Raw genomic sequence first — 19,391 nt, 5'->3', positions numbered from 1 at the left:
CTCTATCGCTTTTCTTATTTTGAGGCCTAGTAATCTTATATTTTGTAACTAAATTTATTTTCGAAATGAATAAAGCGAGTAGCGTTCTATCTTTTTTTCAAAAAAAAAAANTCCAATGAGCTAGGAGCTGGTCGGCCGAGGGCCGCCAAACATGCCGTCGCTGTGGTCGTTGCACAATCACTGGTGATCGGATTCATCGCAATGGCCGTTATATTGGCATCTAGGAACCATTTCGCCATCGTATTTACTAGTGACAGACAGCTACAAAAAGCAGTTGCTGATGTAGCTTACCTTCTCGCAGTCACAATGGTGCTCAACAGCATTCAGCCTGTGATTTCAGGTAAACATTGACACAACAAATTCGGTTTTTTTGCTTGATTGTATTACACAATCTTTTGTTACTTTGATTCTCGCATCTCGGTCGAATGCGCTATTGCGACGCAGGAGTTGCTATTGGAGGTGGGTGGCAGGCCCTAGTTGCATACATTAATCTCTGTTGCTATTATATATTTGGGCTTCCTCTCGGATTCTTTCTTGGCTTTGTGTTACACTGGGGACTCCAGGTAACAAAATTTTGTTGACATTTCTCAAGGAGCTCTCTACATGAACTTCAATCTATCTATCTTGTTGCTTATGCATGGATTGTGGCCGTAAACTTTCGAAACAATTCGATGTGAATGATCTCAGGGGATCTGGGCCGGCATGCTCTGCGGAACTGCGCTACAGACCTGGATTCTGCTATATATGATTTGGAAAACTGATTGGGAAGCTGAGGTAAATGAATCTGTTTCACTAAAGTAAAGTTCTCTCCACGCTTATCTCTACGAATTACAATTATCTGGTTGTCGATATAAGTCGATCTCGTTTCTTCATGTTTTGTGCTTTCCAGCTTATGTTATTGAAATACTTAATCATACATGACACTGCATGCCAAAACTACATTTCAGATCAATCTCCCTCTCGCGAAAGCGAAATTTCACCATACTTAATGTTAAATATAAAAATATATAAACACCGTTTTCTAACGGCTTAAATTTTTAGAGTATAACGGTTATTTCACATGATATCAGAACAGAAGGTCCTGAGTTTGAATCACGCCAGGCTTGCTGTTAGCATTATTGATTTTTTTTCCATTTAAAAAAAGTCTCAAGCCCACACATAAAAAAAGTATTAAATATATAAATATATAAATACTATTCTCGAAAAATTAAAGCTTTTAACTTTTAAAGTATAATGGTTGTTTCGCATGATATCAGAACAGAAGGTCCTGAGTTCAAGTCACGTAATGCTCTCAGTATTATTAATTTTCTCCCATTTAATTTAAATTCATGTCATAAGTTTTACAAAAAAAATTTCGAGCTCAGACGTGAAGAAAAGTGTTAAATATAAAAATATATAAACACTGTTTTCTAAGTACAGTTTAAGCTTTTACAATATAACGACTATTTCACACTTAATAGAATAAAATCTGCTTATTATTTTGATACTAGTATGAATGTACTCTTACTAATCCGTTGCATGCTATTCTAATATTCGTAGGCTGCTAAAGCATCTGAGCGCTTACAATTGTGGGGTGGAGAAGAAAGATGAAGCGAGCAAAGAAACGAGTCTACTTAGCTGAAAAGTTCTTTGGGGAAATTGAGCTGAATTTTTATGTCCCCTACCATTATTAGGTATAAATTCATGTGTTGAGTACATTACTCGAGGAAAAAGGATATGTAAAATGTAGTTTAATATAAGCCGTATATATGTTGCTTAGGCAAACTTAACTCACGTTTAATGGAGACCGTACGAAGAGAAACAATGCAGAAAGGAACGAGGTGCTTACTTTCTCCTATTTAGTATTTGGGAAAGTTTTCAGTTAATTTTTTCCCTTTTTTATAAGTTTATAATTGTGCTCATTTCCATAGAGAAGATGAAAACAAAAATGGAGAACACAGAGAATTGCTGATACTAAGTGCAATTTATAGGGGATTGTTACTGTATAGATTTTTTTTTTCTTTTTTCTCTCTCTCTCTACCTATTTTCTTATTTTGAGGCCTAGTAACCTTATATTTTGTAACTAAATTTATTTTCGAAATGAATGAAGCGAGTAGCGTGCTATCTTTTTCTCAAATAAAAAAAAAAAAAAAAAGAATTATCTAACTTTCTTGAGTCAACATAATAAACCCCCCTCCAAAAAAAAAAAAAAAAAAATCCTCAACATGAGACCATCCTTTTTACTCTTCGTGCAGTTACAAGATTTATATTGTNGTTTATTTCTAAATGAAATAAGTGAAGCGGGTAGCGTGTTACCTATCTCAAAAAAAAAAAAAAAAAAAAAATCCTCAACATGAGACCATCCTTTTTACTCTTCGTGCAGTTACAAGATTTATATTGTTCAGATGATGAATATCAAATAGTGAATAAAAATATTAGTAAAAATAATTTCTGGTAAAAGACTTTTTTTTTGATAAATAACACAGTTATTAGTTTTCCTATCAAAAAAAAAAAAAAAAAAAAAAAAAAAAACTAACCCCCTTTAATTCGCACAAGAGGTTACACTTTACACACCAATCCAACCCCATAGCTTATATATAAAATATAATTACAAAAACCAAAAAATACGAAAAAAAAAGGGGAAAAAAAAAAAAAAAGTGGGAGGAGGCGAACGTTCCACTCCTCACCACCCACCCCAAAACGAGAAACGCCCTAAAAACAGAAAAAAACAAAAGTCGCCTCACCCCAACCACAACAATGGGGTCCGTGGACTCCCCACTCCTCGTCAAAAGAGCCCACTTCACCATCGACGACGCGCACGAGAAGGGACGGAGCGGAGCCATGGCGGCGTCAGCGGAGGGAGAGAACGACGAGGAGACGGGGGCGCTCGTAGCGTCCGCCGCGGCGGCTGCGGCGGCGGCGGCGGCGAGGGAGAAGGGGGGCGGGGCCGAGGAAGAAGAAGAAGGGGAGGACGAGGGAGGCGGCGGCGACGCGCCGGCGGTGAGGAGCGCCGGGGACGCGTGCAAGGTGTTCGCGGAAGAGTCGAAGAGGCTGTGGGCGATCGCGGCGCCCATCGCGTTCAACATCATATGCTTGTACGGCACGAACTCGACGACGCAGATCTTCGTGGGCCATCTCGGCAATCTCCAGCTCTCGGCCGTGGCCATCGGCCTCTCCGTCGTCTCCAACTTCTCCTTCGGATTCCTCGTAAGACTCACATCCTCTGCGCGTGTTGTGTCATCATGTGTGTGGTGTGTGCGTGCGGAGCAGAGCGCGTTGTGAGTGGTGAAAGCGAAAAAGCGTTAGTCGTCGAGGACACGACGAGGATCTCCTTTGCCGTGGGCCCAACTTGGTTTTAGTTATATTAATAATAAGAGTTAACCTAATATACTATCGGTAGTACGGAGGCCTCTGTGCTACCGAGTTATTTTTAATAATGTAGCTTTCAAATCGACAATTAGCTCCGTTAGATTTGATCTACACTATCGATAGTATTTGAAAACTGATAAAAAACTTAAATTTGTACTGATCTTATTCTAAATAGTGAAAAGAATTTTCTATAAAAATTTCATCAGATTTAAATTCACAAGCGCATCACATCTACTATTAAAATTGTTAATTTTGAGACCTTTTGATCGCTAGCTAATGGTATCGAAAAATTATAAAATTTAGTATCTAAATACTTTCAATAGTGTAGATCAAGTCTAACAGAGCCGATCGTCGATTTGAAAGCCGCATCATTAAAAATAATTTAATAACACGGAGACTTCTGTGCTACCGATAGTATACCGACCTAACTCTAATAATAATAATAATAATAATAATAATAATAATAATAATAAAAAAGATTAAAATTGGAAGCGCAACTTAAAAAGTGGGGTGGGGTACTGGTGGTGCAGCTGGGGATGGGGAGCGCGCTGGAGACGCTGTGCGGGCAGGCGTACGGAGCGGGGCAGGTGTCGATGCTGGGCGTGTACCTGCAGCGGTCCTGGATCGTCCTCCTCTGCTCCGCCTTCCTCCTCACCCCGCTCTACATCTTCGCCACGCCGATTCTGAGGCTCCTCGGCCAAGACCACGCCATCGCCGCCGAGGCCGGCAAGTTCACGGCCGCCATCATCCCCCAGATGTTCGCGCTGGCGGTGAACTTCCCCACCCAGAAGTTCCTGCAGGCCCAGTCCAAGGTCGCCGCGCTCGCCTGGATCGGCCTCGCCGGCCTCGCCTGCCACGTCGCCCTGCTCGCGCTCTTCGTCTACGCCTTCGACTGGGGCATCTACGGCGCCGCCGCCGCCTACGACGCCTCGTCCTGGGCCATCGCCGCCGCGCAGGCCGCCTACGTCGTCGCCCGCTGCGGCGCCGGCGGCGCGTGGACCGGGCTCTCGTGGGCCGCGCTCAGGGACCTCTGGGCCTTCGTCCGGCTCTCGCTCGCCTCCGCCGTCATGCTCTGCCTCGAGATCTGGTACATGATGGTGCTCGTCGTCCTCACCGGCCACCTCGACCGCGCCGAGATCGCCGTCGATTCCATCTCCATCTGGTTCTCCCGCCTCGTCCCATATTCAAATCGCCTTTCTTTTTTACACATACCTCCCCGCAAAATAACATATTTTCATTTGCACTCTCTGTTTTCAGTATGAACATAAATGGATGGGAGGGAATGCTCTTCATTGGACTCAATGCAGCTATAAGGTTTCCAACCTCAAACTTAAAAATCCATCTATAATTCGAATTATTTATTTATTTATTTATTTATTTCTGCAGTGTTCGGGTGTCGAACGAGCTCGGGTCGGGCCGGCCCAGGGCCACAATGCACGCGGTGATTGTGGTTGTGATCCAATCCCTCGCATTTGGGCTCCTTGCCATGGTCCTCATCCTAGCATTCAGGAACAATTTTGCAGTCATATTTACGAGCGACGCGGAGCTACAAAAAGCAGTTGCTGATATTGCTTACCTTCTCGCCGTGACCATGGTGCTCAATAGCATTCAACCTGTCATTTCAGGTATATATATATATATATATATATACATATATTGCTTTTCAATAACTCGGTTCAACGCTCGGCTTCTGAACAGCTTCTCTGTTTTAAGAAGCAATAAGCGGATGTTTGAAATATAACAAGCCCGAATGTTTGTATCATTTCAATCCGAGAAGTGGAGGCTTTCGCATCTTTTGCAGTGGGAAACTTTTGCTTTGTGCAGATTTATATCGCGCGGATTTATTCACACAACACTTCTGCAGAGCATCTGCTCTGCGACACGCCAAAACAAGCTCTTAGCCCACCATTCCTTGTTAATTCTAGTTTATTTCTATAAACTTTTGTTTCATGAAATAGGAGTTGCTGTTGGAGGTGGGTGGCAAGCTCTTGTGGCATACATTAATTTGGGCTGCTATTACATTTTTGGGCTTCCTCTGGGCTTCCTTTTGGGCTATCTTTTCCACTGGGGTGTGCAGGTAAAATTCTCCTCCCAAGAAAAAGAAAAAAAGATCTTTTCAATTCCTTTCATACTCAATTTTCCTCTCATTAAATTACAACAATCCCACACACCTATAATGAATTAATAAAGATTATTACATTAAGTACGCTATATATGCATACTAAATTAGGCAAAATAAAATAACTGAATCGTGTTTTAGCTTCTTCAGTACCCGCCGAATCGATATGATAGAAAACAGTTCAGAAATAATCTTAAAATTTAGTGGATTTTATTATCCGTATCGTACATAAATCTGTCATACTTTATTATTAAGAACTCTCTCTCTCTCTCTCTCAAATTGAAAGAAAAATTTAATCAATTTTCATTTCATAATCTCAAGCTGTTAATTTGGAAAGCTATTTGAATGATTCATTTATATGGTCTTATTAGGGAATTTGGGCTGGGATGCTTTGTGGAACAACATTGCAAACACTGATTCTATTGTACATAGTTTGGAAAACTGATTGGAAAGCTGAGGTAAATCACCCATAATACCCCTGCTTTAACATTATTTTTGCTCATAGCAAAAAAAAAAAAAAAATCAAAATTCTCATATACATATATTTTTTTACATAACTTTGTAGGCGGAGCAAGCTTTAGAACGTGTCAGATTGTGGGGTGGACAAGAAGAAACCAAGTTGCCAACAACAGAAGCTAGCTAGCTTCATAAGCACTTTTGGTGATTTTTCTTTTTTTTTTTTTAAATTGAATCAGTAAATTTTACTCTTTCTTTTTGCTAGATAGATTGCTAGTATAGTTTTTCCTTTTTTCCTTTTTTTTTAAAAAAAATTTCCTACTGTAAATGGGTGTAATATCATCTACCCATTAGTACTAACCCTAATGAAATGATCAGGGCCAATGTGTATGTTTTATCTAATCTAGCATGTGAAGGATAAAAGAGGAGGAGAACAACTTGGATGTTAGGCTTTGATGATAAAAATTCCTAACAATTGTAACAAAATAAAAGCTAAATATCTAGTTTCATTTTTTTAGAATTTTTCTATTTATTTGTGTTCGATACAGAATTCGAAATACTTTTAGAAAATAAAGGTTTTTGTTATTTTACTCATTTTCAATTTTTTTTAATCTATAACCACGTGATCCACTCCAAATATCTATTTATTTTAATTTTCAAAGCAAAGCGTGAACTTTAAATTTAAGCATGCACAGAAACTTAAACATCTACGGTAACCGTTTTATTTTATCCTCTCTAAAGTCGATATTATTAACAACTTATACTTCGTTTGGAATTGCGAAGAAATTATGTTAAATACAATAAGAAAGTAAGATGAAAATTATTATATTTGTTTCCGTACGTAATATTTCGTTTCTCATATCGATATATTTTATAAGATCCCACTAGAGAACGCATAAGCAAATTTTTATATACTTTTATTTCAACTTCATTTTATCTGATATCGTCAGATAGATCTCAATACCAAACTAAATCTTAACCACAATAATTAATGGATTTTAGCATATAACATAGCACTATTTATGTATTGGAACTTCTTATATCGAAAGGACAAGTAACACAAGCTACAAAGTTAGGATAGGACAAATTAACATTACAAATAATTAGCTCATGCCGTGTGCAAGTTCTCCATACGCCATTAAAATGCGAAGCTTCCAAATAGAAAATGAATAAATATTGGCTACATTCAATGCAATCTTTCACTTGTACCACCCCAACCCCCCACATGGTTTGGTCTACGTGCAATGAACATTACCAACCACGTTCGCTCTTTTCTCTTTTTTTTTCTTTTTTTTTTTTTTTTTACACCTCCATTAAATTTTTGAAATAAAATTGAAAAAATAACTAAAAAGCAATGGTATTTATACACCCTATTTTCAGAATATTTGATTACATCTACCTATCTAATGGACAAAATTTTTTACTTGACACATTATGTGATTACACTTTGTGTCAAAATCTCATGCTCGATTCATAAATTATTTATCACAGTTGTTAGATTCTTCAAATTTAAAAAATCATCTAAAATAGAGTAAAAATTGGAAATAGTTAGGAACGTAACTGGATTTGATTGCGTGGGGGAATATAATTCATTGGGCTTTTTCTAACCATTGGAAAAGTTCTATCATTTGACTCTTCATGTTTGAGTTTAAGGATTGGAAATGAATTAATTTTCAACCATCGCCATAAATTACAATAATAATAGTAGGAATTAATTTAAAACATGCATTTGGCGTGGAGTAAACCACCAATCCCTCTTTCATTCTTTCCAAGCAAATGAAAACACAAAGAAAAAAAAAAAAAACCACCTAACCCTTTTTTGAGTTCGACTTTTCGCTGGTGGCCCATGTGATTTAAGGGATTTCTTTCCTTTAGTTTTTTTTTTTTTTCAATAAATTAGTTAATGATTTAAAAATTGGATCTATGGTTCGATCTGTCGATCATGACTTAGTCTGTATATTATCCTTCGTAATTTGGTCGGATTTTTTTTATTGTGTCATATTAAAATTCAACAGCTTAAAATCAATTTAACTGATATTATTTTTCTATTAGTACTGATTAGTCTTATAAAACGTAAGATTTGAAAAATTATATCTATTTGAAAAGATCTAGAAATTAATATTTTAGAATTATATATAGTATCTAAATAATAATACATGTTTATCTTTTTAAATAATACAATTACAAATAATAACTAAATATTTATAATGTTATACTAATGTCACTAGTTGATTGAGTATTGTACACTATACGATTAAATTTAAATTTTTTTGTTTGCTTTCTTAATAAATATAATGAGAGTTAACTAGCTATCTTGTGCTTGTTTCATTTGGATTTTATTCTTCTACTTTTAGTAGCAACAATTGTATTGCATAAGATCATTCAACAAATAGAAAAGGCTTAGATATTTTGTTACCACAAAAGGTCTAAATAAAATTCTGATGTTGAGGGTAAAAGCTTCGATACGTTACTTCTAATTTTACCAATAAAGAAATATTATCAAGAAATTATTAAAATTTGTCTGCAGTTTTTATAGTATTATTCAAATAACATACTCTCAAATAATACTATTTTATAAAATTAGGTAACAAGATCAACCTTAGGATCAAATTTCAATTCCTCTTTAATTGTTTCATTTTCAGAATTTTACATATGTACCATTTGATGCACAGTATTCTAGATAGTAATGTTTCAAGTAGCTCTAATATGTCACAATTATAAACATAAGTGTTATAATAATAAATTTCTCCATAGGATCATATAGAAAAAAATATATATAATAATTAAGTCTCAAGTGGATGCTACATGTCATTCTCTCAGGCACAATGGACAAAATAGAAATCAATCCCCAAAAAAATTAAAAAAAAAATCACAATTTTCGAGAGATGAGATTCCTCTAAATACATAACAGAAATTAGTTTGAAAAGAATAAAATTTTCTTATATAAAATCTAAAAAATAAACTTTTTCTTATAAACTCTGCGAATACATATGCATACATGTATACAATCAAAAATAATTGGCCCTTCTATAATTCTTTAGTTCTAAGAAGTTACTTTATAAATTACAAAGTAAAATTTTGAATAGTATTTTTCCAAATATCTACAAAAAATCTAACACATTTCTTATATGAATGTTCAAAATTGATCTTGAGATATGGTTTTTTTAAAATCAAAATACATAATGATATACGTGTACCAGTTGCGGGGACAAAACGTGTACGGAAGCAAAATATAAAAAATAGAACAATATTCGAGAAAAAAAAGTAAAAATTATATTTAACCATTTGCAATTAATATTTACATAGTTAAAAAATTATATAGCTGTTTTTAGGCAATTATTTTTCTTATTATATTATTTTTATATATATTCCACAATAATAACTTATCATTATCACCTGTATAATATAAAAAAGAGAAATAAAAAAAAAAGAACTTTTATAACCTCTCTCTCTCTCTCTCTCTTTTGTCTACAAAAAATTACAACTTTTATCTACACACAAGCGAATTAAGAGAGAGAGAGAGAGAGAGAGAGAGAGAGGGGAAACAATGTCTTCTCCAAGCAAGCGCCGCGAAATGGACATGATGAAACTGTGAATCTCTTACATGATCCTATCTTCTTTTCGATCTATATTTTTTGGGGAGGGGGGGCTTTTAGTGATCTTTTTCTTCTTCTTTTTTTTGTAATTTGTTGTTGTTGTTGTTGGATTTTCAGGATGATGAGTGATTACAAGGTGGAGACGGTGAATGATGGGATGCAGGAGTTCTTCGTCGATTTCCATGGCCCCAAAGAGAGTAGATTCTCATCAAATGCCCAAAATAAGAACCTATGTTTTTGATTTATCTAGAGAACTCTTTTTTTGTTTGTTTATGTTTGTCCAATTAGGTTGGGTGATGCTTTTGCCGTGTTGATTCAGTTATTTTTGTGCTCGGGGGGTCTGAAACAGGAGTTTTTTTTTGTTTTTTTGTTCTTTAAGATGAAAAAAAGGTTTTTTCGGGAGTTTTTTTTTAAAAAAAAGGAAATTAGGTTTTTTTTTTTTTAGGAGAATTTCGCTTAGTTTTCGAAAAGGGATTTGACAATATTAACTGATTTATGTTTTTTTTTTCACTTTTATTGGTATTGTAGTTAATTTGTTTTGCAATTTGTGGGGAACTTTTTTTTTAAAAAAAATTAGGATTAGAGTTGATATGTTTATTTTGCACAGGTCTGTATCAAGGAGGTTTGTGGAGGATAAGAGTTGAACTACCTGATGCTTATCCATACAAGTCCCCATCCATTGGCTTCGTGAACAAGATTTTTCATCCAAATGTAGATGAAATGTGAGTCTCTGTAAAATTTGGTGTCTCTTAATTTCATTGTAATTGATGTAATTGATAATTCAGGTTTGATTCATCTTTCTCTTCAGGTCTGGCTCAGTTTGCTTGGATGTCATCAACCAAACTTGGAGCCCGATGTTCGGTAAATGTTTTTAATCCCTTTCGCATCATTTGGGTGTCGAATTCGTTTAGAATCAGTGGAATTTCTTATGATTGATATTAGTTTCTGGGTACAAGTTTTGTGGTATAATGTTGTGACCTTTATGGTTTGATGTTTCAGATCTTGTGAATGTTTTCGAAGTTTTCCTTCCGCAGCTCCTTCTATACCCTAATGCTTCCGACCCATTGAACGGGGAGGCTGCGGCTTTGATGATACGTGATCGGCCTGCTTATGAACAGAAAGTTAAAGGTGAATCATACATGTTTTCTATCATTCGATCGATTTATACTGTAGAACTCGATGTGATGCTGTTGTAGTTTAAAGTATTGTGTTACATTCCCATGTTAATGTGAGTGAACGTGTTATAATTCTCTGCTAACATTCCATGATGATTTCTTCATTGAATTCCTTAAACCCATTGAGTTTCGCTCATAATACGCACTTGCTAATTGAGTTTATGTCAAATACCATGTTTCAGTTGATTTTCTTTTTGTGAATTCGATACGATTTTGAAGGATTAGGACCTTAACCAAATGCCATTTGGATTTGAAATATGATAATATCAGATCCCTTCGAGTATACACTAATGAAATTGTTGGGCTTATACTGCTCTCGTTAAATGATGTATTTTGAGGAGCAACTGGGTTGTGGTTTAAGAAATTCTACTTGATTTTCCTTCTTTTTCGAGTAAGATGCTAAAATGCTGAGCAAATGTGACTATTCGGCCATCTTAACTATACAGTGTGATGTGTGAATGTCCTCACGTACGCTTGACAGACATAAGCTCAATCGAAATTTGGCAACTTGACGATTTATTATCAACCCAAACTTCTATAATTTGGTGCCCTGTAAATTAAAAAAAGCGATCAAAAGAAAAGGAAAGAAGACGGTTCAGGTCGAGTCATCTGCCTTGTTGTTGGTTGCCTAGGCTCAGAAATCGAAGAAGTTGGGAAGTTTCTAGATAGAGGAGTTGGATTCGAACTGTGAATTAGGAATTCTCTCCTTGTTTGAGGTCCAAATGAGTCGAGAGTTAAAGAGGATTGCTCGAAACTTAGAATATCAAAAAAAGTTGGGCAACTATTGTGACAAGTTCTTCCTGAAATACATGTATACTCCAAGCTAGATGCATAAACAGATTAACCTTTGTTTTACCCTTTCCAAACACCGTTGAACCTCGCTGCTAGAGTTCACTATTGAAATATTATTTGTAAAACAGTTGATTGTATAGTGATAATTATCTAGGAAATAATAACCACTTGACACAGTGGGTTCAAACATGACTTCTCTAACCTAGATAAGAAAACCATATACTGTAAATTGGAACATTTTTCTTAAATTGGGTTGTAACGAAGGTATACATTTGTGTACGTTGGTTGGATCAAAGCTTCTGCATTTAAGTTTTAGGATTAAGCTACAAGCACAGCGACGTCTGTTTCCTTTCGGATATTGGATAGCTAGAGTTGATACAACGCATACGCGAAGATGCCTTAGTGTGAGAATGCTCTTGTGGACTTGTTTAGCAAAGATAAAGCATCGAGTATTTTGAACTTTATTTGGCTTTTCTTACTAAATGACGGTGAATCTATACAAATTGCAAAAAGGAGATTGTTTGTTTCTTTAACTTCTACGAAAAAAACAGACTTCATAATAATGCGGAATGAATTATTGGTGTACTAATATGCAGCAATCAACAGAAAGTTGCGATTATTTTGATAACTACTAGTAATCAATGCTTATAGTGTGTTACTATTTTATGTTTTTCCTATATTATTATTCTGCTTCCGCTTTTGTAGCTTGATACTTTCTTCATTACAGAGTATTGCGAGAAATACGCAAAGCCCGAGAACATTGGTGCTGTTGAAGAGGAAAAATTAAGTGACGAGGAGCTAAGCGAAGATGAGTACGGATTGAGTGATGAAGATGAGGTGGCCGGCAAAGCTGACCCCTGAAAAAGGGCGATGATATTAACGGACTACTATTACTATGCACGGATCAGATACAGTGATCAGATTTAACATATCTTTTATAAGTAGTAGTAGTAGTAACTCTGTTAATATCACCACTCATTGTAAAAAAAAAAAAAAAAACTAATAAAATGTGATCAAATGATCTTATGTATTTTGGTGTGCCAGTAACTGTTGCACCAAAATTGTTGACTTGGTTGGGTCTATGTTTTTCCAATTGTGTCTGTCACTTTGTAAATAACCGTGTCTTACATTTTATGCTGTTAATTGACTCAAAATTCTATTGTTGTCCTGCAGTTTGTGGCATTGTGTATGGGTTATTAACTGTGGGGCAGTTTGAAACATTCTTAACATAACAAATTTATGTATTTTCGCTCGGGTGAATGCATTGTTGTCAGCATTTGACAAGCGAAAAATTTAGGGTTTTCGAAGAACTTTAACAGAAAAAATAGTTTTATTCAAACAATACTTTTTCAAGAAGCAACGCAGAATAAGTAATTAAGAAGGTTATGTATAATTCTTGTATCAATGCATGCGACAAGAGGCCGACCGTCTCTGGAGCAAGTGGCAAAGGGCTCGGTGGTTGGTATCCGAGGTTCCAAGTTCGAATTCTAATTGATTCACATTTTCAACTAAGTTTATTTCTAAATGAAATAAACGAAGCAGGTAACATACTACCTATCTCTTAAAAAAATGCATGCGACAAGAGAGAAGTTTTGAATTTTCAAAGAACTTTAATAAAAGAAAGGAAAAACTTCAAATACCACCCATGTGGTCTCACACTTTCTTACTTTCGTATTCTGTGATTTAAAGTGTATCAATTTAGTACCCAGTGATTTTATTTTTATTTTTTTATTATCGATTTCACTAATTTTTTTTGTTAAATCAGTGATAAAGTTAAAGCTAAAGGGTACTAAAGTGAATATTTGATAAACCAAAATGGAATATTTGAAGTTTTTTATTTATAATTTAACGAAATATTAACGAAAAAATTGATAAAAAGATAAAAATGAAACCACAGGACACTAATTTGATACACTTTAAACCACATGGCACTAAAGTGAGAAAGTGCGAAACCATAGGAGTGGTATTTTAAGTTTACTCTAAAAGAAAATAGTTTTATTCAAACAACACTTTCTGAAGGAACAACACTGATATTTTTCTAAATTTTTTGAAAATTAAATAAATACAAAAAAAAGGAGTTGTCAGAAGTGGGATTTGAACCCACGCCCTCTCTCGAGGACCAGAACTTGAGTCTGGCGCCTTAGACCACTCGGCCATCCTGACTCTCTCATGTTAAATTTCCAAACTTTTTTTAATTATTTAAATGAAATTTCTAAACAGTGCATTCCGATTGGACGGGCCAGATGCTTCTTCGCCCCTAAACCTTATCTTGGACGGTGACGATCACAAGAGATCCTCCACGGTACGAACCACGATGCCATTTACGGCGACGCGACCAAAACCCTAAACCCTAATCCTCGCATCTATAAATCCACTCTCTTCCTCCCCCAAGCTCCATCTACTTTGTGGCCTCCTCCCTCTCTTTCTCTCTCTCTCTATCCCCCGCTTGAAGCTCAATTAGCCCGTAGATATGAGACCTCCGAGAGGTGAGTGGTGGTTCTCCTCTGCTCCCGTAAGTAGGGTTCCTCGCTTGTGCTTCGTTATGGGTCCATGTTTTTGATCTATAAAAGGTTTGTTTTGGTTGTGATGTTACGCAGGTGGTGGTCGCGGTGGTGGATTCAGGGGCCGTGGAGATGGGGGCGGAGGAAGGGGGAGGGGGAGGGGAATGAGGGGCCGCGGAGGTGGCCGAGGAGTGGGAATGAAGGGAGGGAGCAAGGTCGTCGTCCAACCTCACAGGCACGACGGTGTCTTCGTTGCCAAGGGGAAGGAGGACGCTCTCTGCACAAAGAACATGGTCGTCGGTGAATCCGTCTACGGCGAGAAGCGCATCTCGGTTCAGGTGATGATTAGCTCCAAAGGCCTTCTTTTTATGTGTTTCTCCTCTTGGAATCTTAACAAGGGTTTAGAAGGGTTCAGCTTGTGGGACTCGATGTTGGTGCTTGTGATTTAATTTACGTCATTTTGTTTGCTATTGTGATGTAATTGCAAATTTCTATCTTGTAGAACGAGGACGGATCGAAAGTTGAGTACAGGGTGTGGAATCCCTTCCGCTCGAAGCTCGCCGCAGCTATTCTCGGCGGCGTTGACAACATTTGGATCGTAAGCTTTCTCCCTTGTTAATTTGGTCTGATGATTAAGTCTTTATTGTAGTGTATAATGAAGTTTGGATTTTGTTTATGTTTGTATTAGTGCCGTTGTTGTTCTAATAGCTAGACTTGTTTATGTATTGCAATACTAAGGCCATTGATTTGTTCAGTTATGGGAAAGCATAAAATCATTTGTACTCACCTTACAGTTAGTCTCTGTAACCATTTTGTTTAACTGTGATTGGGTTCATGTGTACTCCTTTATAGTTGTCTCTTCTAAACACATTTTTACTCTGTAGTCACCTTCTTCTCCTTGAGCTATTCAAGTTGTCCTACTTATACCATTCTGGTTAAGCTACCTTCATTCATCATCTTACAATATTTCTAAATAACTTTGTTTAAAGTAAGTAATTGTGGATATTAGATACAAGTTCTTCTAATGGTGCCTTAAGTTCTCTTTGATTGAAATCATTTTTATGGGATACATGAAAATATTGTCTCTCTATCTTGATTTGTTGCTGATTGAACTGATAACCAATCCTTTTCTTCACAAAATTAGCCAAGTTGTGCTCGTTTTATCTTCACTGCTAAAAATTTCTTGCTAATATTTACTTTTTTTTTGTATTTCTTTCTTCCTAGGATGTACGTGTTTGTGCTCATTCTGCTTCTTTTGTTTATACGCTCACTCAGTTTCTCTATCTATAATCTCCACCTAATTGTGCTAATTTTGTTTTTTTTTTTCTTCTTTTATTTGTTATCCTCAGGCTCCAGGAACTCGCATATTGTACCTTGGAGCTGCATCGGGTACCACCGTCTCTCATGTGTCTGACCTTGTTGGACCTGTAAGTTTTCTCGATTGAGCCATGTATTCTGTTGCCAAGTTTGCTAAATTATATCTGGAACTAAATTGCTTTGACAGACTGGAGTGGTCTATGCTGTTGAGTTCTCCCATAGAAGTGGTAGGGATCTCGTCAACATGGCCAAGAAGCGAACTAATGTTATCCCCATCATTGAGGATGCTAGACATCCTGCGAGATACCGCATGTTGGTTGGCATGGTTGATGTCATCTTTTCAGATGTTGCTCAGCCAGATCAGGTATACATGCAGCCTTACCGCTGTTTTGCAAAAAACTATCAGTTCTTCAATTAACTTAGGTCAGGTTGATTTATGTTTTGATATTTATACTACTGCTTGTTCATGATAATAAGTGAAGGTGCTTTTCTCGGCTTCTTGCCTCCAATAGTTTCTTGCCTCCAATAGAAAGGACCATTCAAGTTGCCTTTTTGCTGTCTTGTTAAGTTGAAAAAGAAAAAAAATCTAATTATTCTAGTACATAACATGATTGTTTGCTTTCTCATCATTATTGCTTAGAATTTTGATAATGTTTTTTGTATTAGGTTGTGCAATTTGATAGAAAGGTCCTACTAGAGTTCTGTTTGAGTTTATGCTTTCCCGTTTTGTTATTTAGCTCGTGTGATTTTAAGATTCATATAACTGATGGAACTATCATATGGTAGCTTCGTATGTTCTTTTCCCCCCTCTCTCTTTAGCGTTGTTGGGTATTCATTCTTGATTTAATTAAATTCAAAAGTTATTTTCTTTGGGCACCAAGCAAATGATGAGTTTACTCGGATTCCCCTTCAGGACATCATAATGGATGATGCAAATTCGAGTTTCTGATGCACTTGCTACCTTCGCTCTTCTTTTTTTTTGTTTTCTGACTTTTGCTTTGGCATTTGGAAGGAATTCGAATGTCTTTTCATCGCATTTTGTTACCTATTGGTACCTCTTATACATTTATTTAGTCGATATGGTCTCTTAATCTGCCACCATGCATTTCCTATGTTATTATTATTATTCTTATAAATTTGGTTGGGCCTACGGTTCGTTTGTTTTCAATTTAATTTCCAACTTTTTGCAACGTTTTTTTTTGCGATGCGCCAAGCATATGAAGAGCTCACTCGGATTCCCCTTCAGGACATCATAATGGATGATGCAATTCGAGTTTCTGATGCATGTTTTCTGCCAGATTTTTTTTGTCTTCCTTTTTAACTTTTGATTTTGATTATCCTATATTTGCTCTCGGAGACTGTGTTGCTATGATCTTTAGCAATAACCTATGCATTTTAGATTTTCTTAAAACAAGTTACTTCTCATTTTTCCCTGGTAATGCTTTTCTTTGTTTATGTGGCGCAATTGAATTAATTAGTCTGATCTATCCTGATGTTTATCAATCCTCATTTGAATGGTTTAGCTCCAGAATTTGTTTTGTCTAGCAGTTCATCATTTTTTGGTCATTGATTCTATTGAAAGGGCAAAACTAATATGTTGCCTCTAAGTAAATATGGGAGCTGGAATGTGTACACATTTGTTTCACATGGAGAGAGAGAGAGAGAGAGAGAGAGAGAGAGAGACTATAAGATGGTTGCTGAGACTCATTTGAGCAATGCGACCTCAAATGCACGGAGGGCATTATCCTTTGTGTGGCCGTGGTCTGTCTGATGCTTGTGATGATATATATATTTTTTCTTAATCAATTCCTCATTTCTGCAGGCTAGGATCTTAGCACTAAATGCATCTTATTTCTTGAAGAATGGAGGGCATTTTGTGATTTCAATCAAGGTATTTATTTGTTTTTTTTTTTTTCTTTTAACCCTTTTAACTTTACTCTGTAGAATATGTTTTGTCTGTATATTTCCATAGTATTTTACTGGAGAGCTGTTAAGCTGTTATGTCCATTTTTCGGGACTATTTGACTCCTCTTGGAATTGTTGTTTTACTAGAGCAGTTCAAAGACACCGCAAGAGCTTTTTTTTTAATTGAAATCCCATCAATACTGTGTCTTGCTTAAACTACAATGCAAAAACTTTCAACAGGATCATTGATTGTCGACAGCTCCCTTCAGCTTTTCAGATGAGCTAGAAGCTATTGTATATTTTTGTTTATCATGTGCTCGTCTTATGCTTTTTCAAGTAGAGAAGTTGTTTTTGTTGAGTGACATATCTACTAGGGGGAAAGCTCGATACTTGGCAAACAAAGAAATTCCGTGCTTCTTGCTAAATTGGAAAGCTGCAGTTAGCTTTTAATCCCTTGAAAGTGCCAGTTCCAATTAGAACTCATTTGAATAGCTCTTATCATACGGTCGCTTCGAATAATATCTCAGAAGCTGATAGTTCCTTCTAGGGTTTCATCCAAGTTATCTAACACCCGTTCCTTTTTCAGGCGAACTGTATTGACTCCACGGTGCCAGCTGAGGCCGTCTTTGCCCAGGAAGTGAAGAAGCTGCAAGCGGAGCAGTTCAAGCCCTCGGAGCAGGTCACGCTCGAACCCTTCGAGCGCGACCACGCCTGCGTGGTTGGCGGCTACCGCATGCCGAAGAAACAAAAGCCCGAAGCCTAGGGAAACTTCTTTTGATAGTGTAATCTTGCATGCACTGAAGCATGGTTTTGAGTTTTATCTTTTCGTCGCACAACATATCTATCTTGTAAACTGCCAGGGATCAGCTAATTTGAAACTTTGTGCTTTGTTGTGGTTGATTGGCTTGATTTTACCTCCAAAGTTTTACTGCTTGCTTAAGATACGAACCTGAGTGTCCCTCTGAAAACATTAATGTAATTAGTTTACTGATTTTACCACTTCTGTAATTGCTCTATCCCAATTATTTAATCTTTATTAAAGCCTCCTAGGAAGGACGACGATAGTGTATTAGAGTCAACGCCTCAACCGTTCACCTCGTATCTCAAGACCCACCAAATTCAACCGATTTTTTTATTTTTATTTTCTCATCATAATTTATTAATTTACAATACGTTACGGACAAATGATGAATGCTAACGTATTTAAAAAATAAAAAAATAATAAAGTTTAAGTATTGCTCCTAAGTATTATTGTCAAATAAATATTTTAAATATAAGAATTACAGATAATCTTTTATTTTCTCATACATTATTTTATATAAAAATAACAATAAAAACTAATAATAATAATGCCAAATTTGATTTAAACATTTAATTCTGCTAATAAAGAATCGAATTGACCGACCGTTTTTAGCGCAAGTAGTAAAGAATTTAGTACTTGATATCCGAGAAAAAAAAAAAAAAAAAAACAAAAAATCGAAGAGTAACGTCAACGGAAAGGGATGGGGTTCCCACGTTCAACCACCCCTCACCAACCACAGCGAAAACCTATAATTAACATATCTCTAATCTAATCTAATCCCTCTAATCAATTTTAATGGAAAAACATTAACATATCGTTAAAATTTGAGAGTGATATCCAACAAATGAGAGGGATGCGTACGTCTCATGCAATATTGTGAGTTGGTTGCACCGAAAAAATACCCCTACAAATATAAAGGGAAAACTTCAAAAACCCCCCCTATGATTTCACACTTTATCACTTTAGTACCCTGTGGTTTAAAGTGTATCAAGTTAGTATCATGTGGTTTCTCACTTTATCACTTTAGTACCCTGTGGTTTAAAGTGTACCAAGTTAGTAGCCTGTGGTTTTCCACTTTAATTATTATTTTAGCACTATGTGGTTTCACACTTTATCACTTTAATACTCTGTGATTTAAAAAATCACATGGTACTAACTTGATACAAAATTAAAAACACAAGATACTAAAGTGATAAAGTGCAAAACTATAGGGTACTAACTTGATACACTTTAAACCACAGGATACTAAAGTGATAAAATGAGAAACCACAGGATACTAATTTGATACATTTTAAACCACAGGATACTAAGGTGAAAAAAATTGAATCTACGAGAGGGGTTTTTGAAGTTTTCCCAAATATAAAAGCATCAAATACACAA

General features: G+C 36.2%; 4 protein-coding genes and 1 non-coding gene across 5 annotated transcripts; 4 read left to right on the top strand and 1 right to left on the bottom strand.

Moving 5' to 3' along the window:
- Positions 349 to 2,007, top strand: LOC109727269 (protein DETOXIFICATION 34-like). Its single transcript, XM_020257314.1, has 3 exons — positions 349 to 563; positions 688 to 774; positions 1,540 to 2,007. The coding sequence occupies exons 1-3, from the start codon at positions 426 to 428 to the stop codon at positions 1,588 to 1,590; spliced, it is 276 nt and encodes a 91-aa protein (XP_020112903.1). The 5' UTR covers positions 349 to 425; the 3' UTR covers positions 1,591 to 2,007.
- On the top strand, positions 2,649 to 6,325 carry LOC109727266 (protein DETOXIFICATION 35-like). The gene is made up of 7 exons (XM_020257311.1): positions 2,649 to 3,186; positions 3,879 to 4,510; positions 4,606 to 4,662; positions 4,735 to 4,973; positions 5,307 to 5,425; positions 5,839 to 5,925; positions 6,033 to 6,325. The coding sequence occupies exons 1-7, from the start codon at positions 2,737 to 2,739 to the stop codon at positions 6,108 to 6,110; spliced, it is 1,662 nt and encodes a 553-aa protein (XP_020112900.1). The 5' UTR covers positions 2,649 to 2,736; the 3' UTR covers positions 6,111 to 6,325.
- Positions 9,361 to 12,686, top strand: LOC109727268 (ubiquitin-conjugating enzyme E2 4-like). The gene is made up of 6 exons (XM_020257313.1): positions 9,361 to 9,514; positions 9,637 to 9,716; positions 10,127 to 10,241; positions 10,328 to 10,380; positions 10,519 to 10,647; positions 12,214 to 12,686. Exons 1-6 carry the CDS (start codon positions 9,471 to 9,473, stop codon positions 12,345 to 12,347), a joined length of 555 nt encoding a protein of 184 aa, XP_020112902.1. The 5' UTR covers positions 9,361 to 9,470; the 3' UTR covers positions 12,348 to 12,686.
- Positions 13,566 to 13,649, bottom strand: TRNAL-CAA. Its single transcript has one exon. It is a non-coding gene; the product is annotated as a tRNA-Leu (tRNA).
- Positions 13,867 to 18,123, top strand: LOC109727641 (probable mediator of RNA polymerase II transcription subunit 36b). The gene is made up of 7 exons (XM_020257801.1): positions 13,867 to 13,972; positions 14,084 to 14,325; positions 14,490 to 14,585; positions 15,337 to 15,414; positions 15,492 to 15,668; positions 17,127 to 17,195; positions 17,796 to 18,123. The coding sequence occupies exons 1-7, from the start codon at positions 13,957 to 13,959 to the stop codon at positions 17,970 to 17,972; spliced, it is 855 nt and encodes a 284-aa protein (XP_020113390.1). The 5' UTR covers positions 13,867 to 13,956; the 3' UTR covers positions 17,973 to 18,123.

This window comes from Ananas comosus, linkage group 22, assembly GCF_001540865.1.
Source record: "Ananas comosus cultivar F153 linkage group 22, ASM154086v1, whole genome shotgun sequence".
Lineage (NCBI taxonomy): Eukaryota > Viridiplantae > Streptophyta > Magnoliopsida > Poales > Bromeliaceae > Ananas > Ananas comosus.
This window is presented reverse-complemented; position numbering and strand designations above follow the sequence as displayed.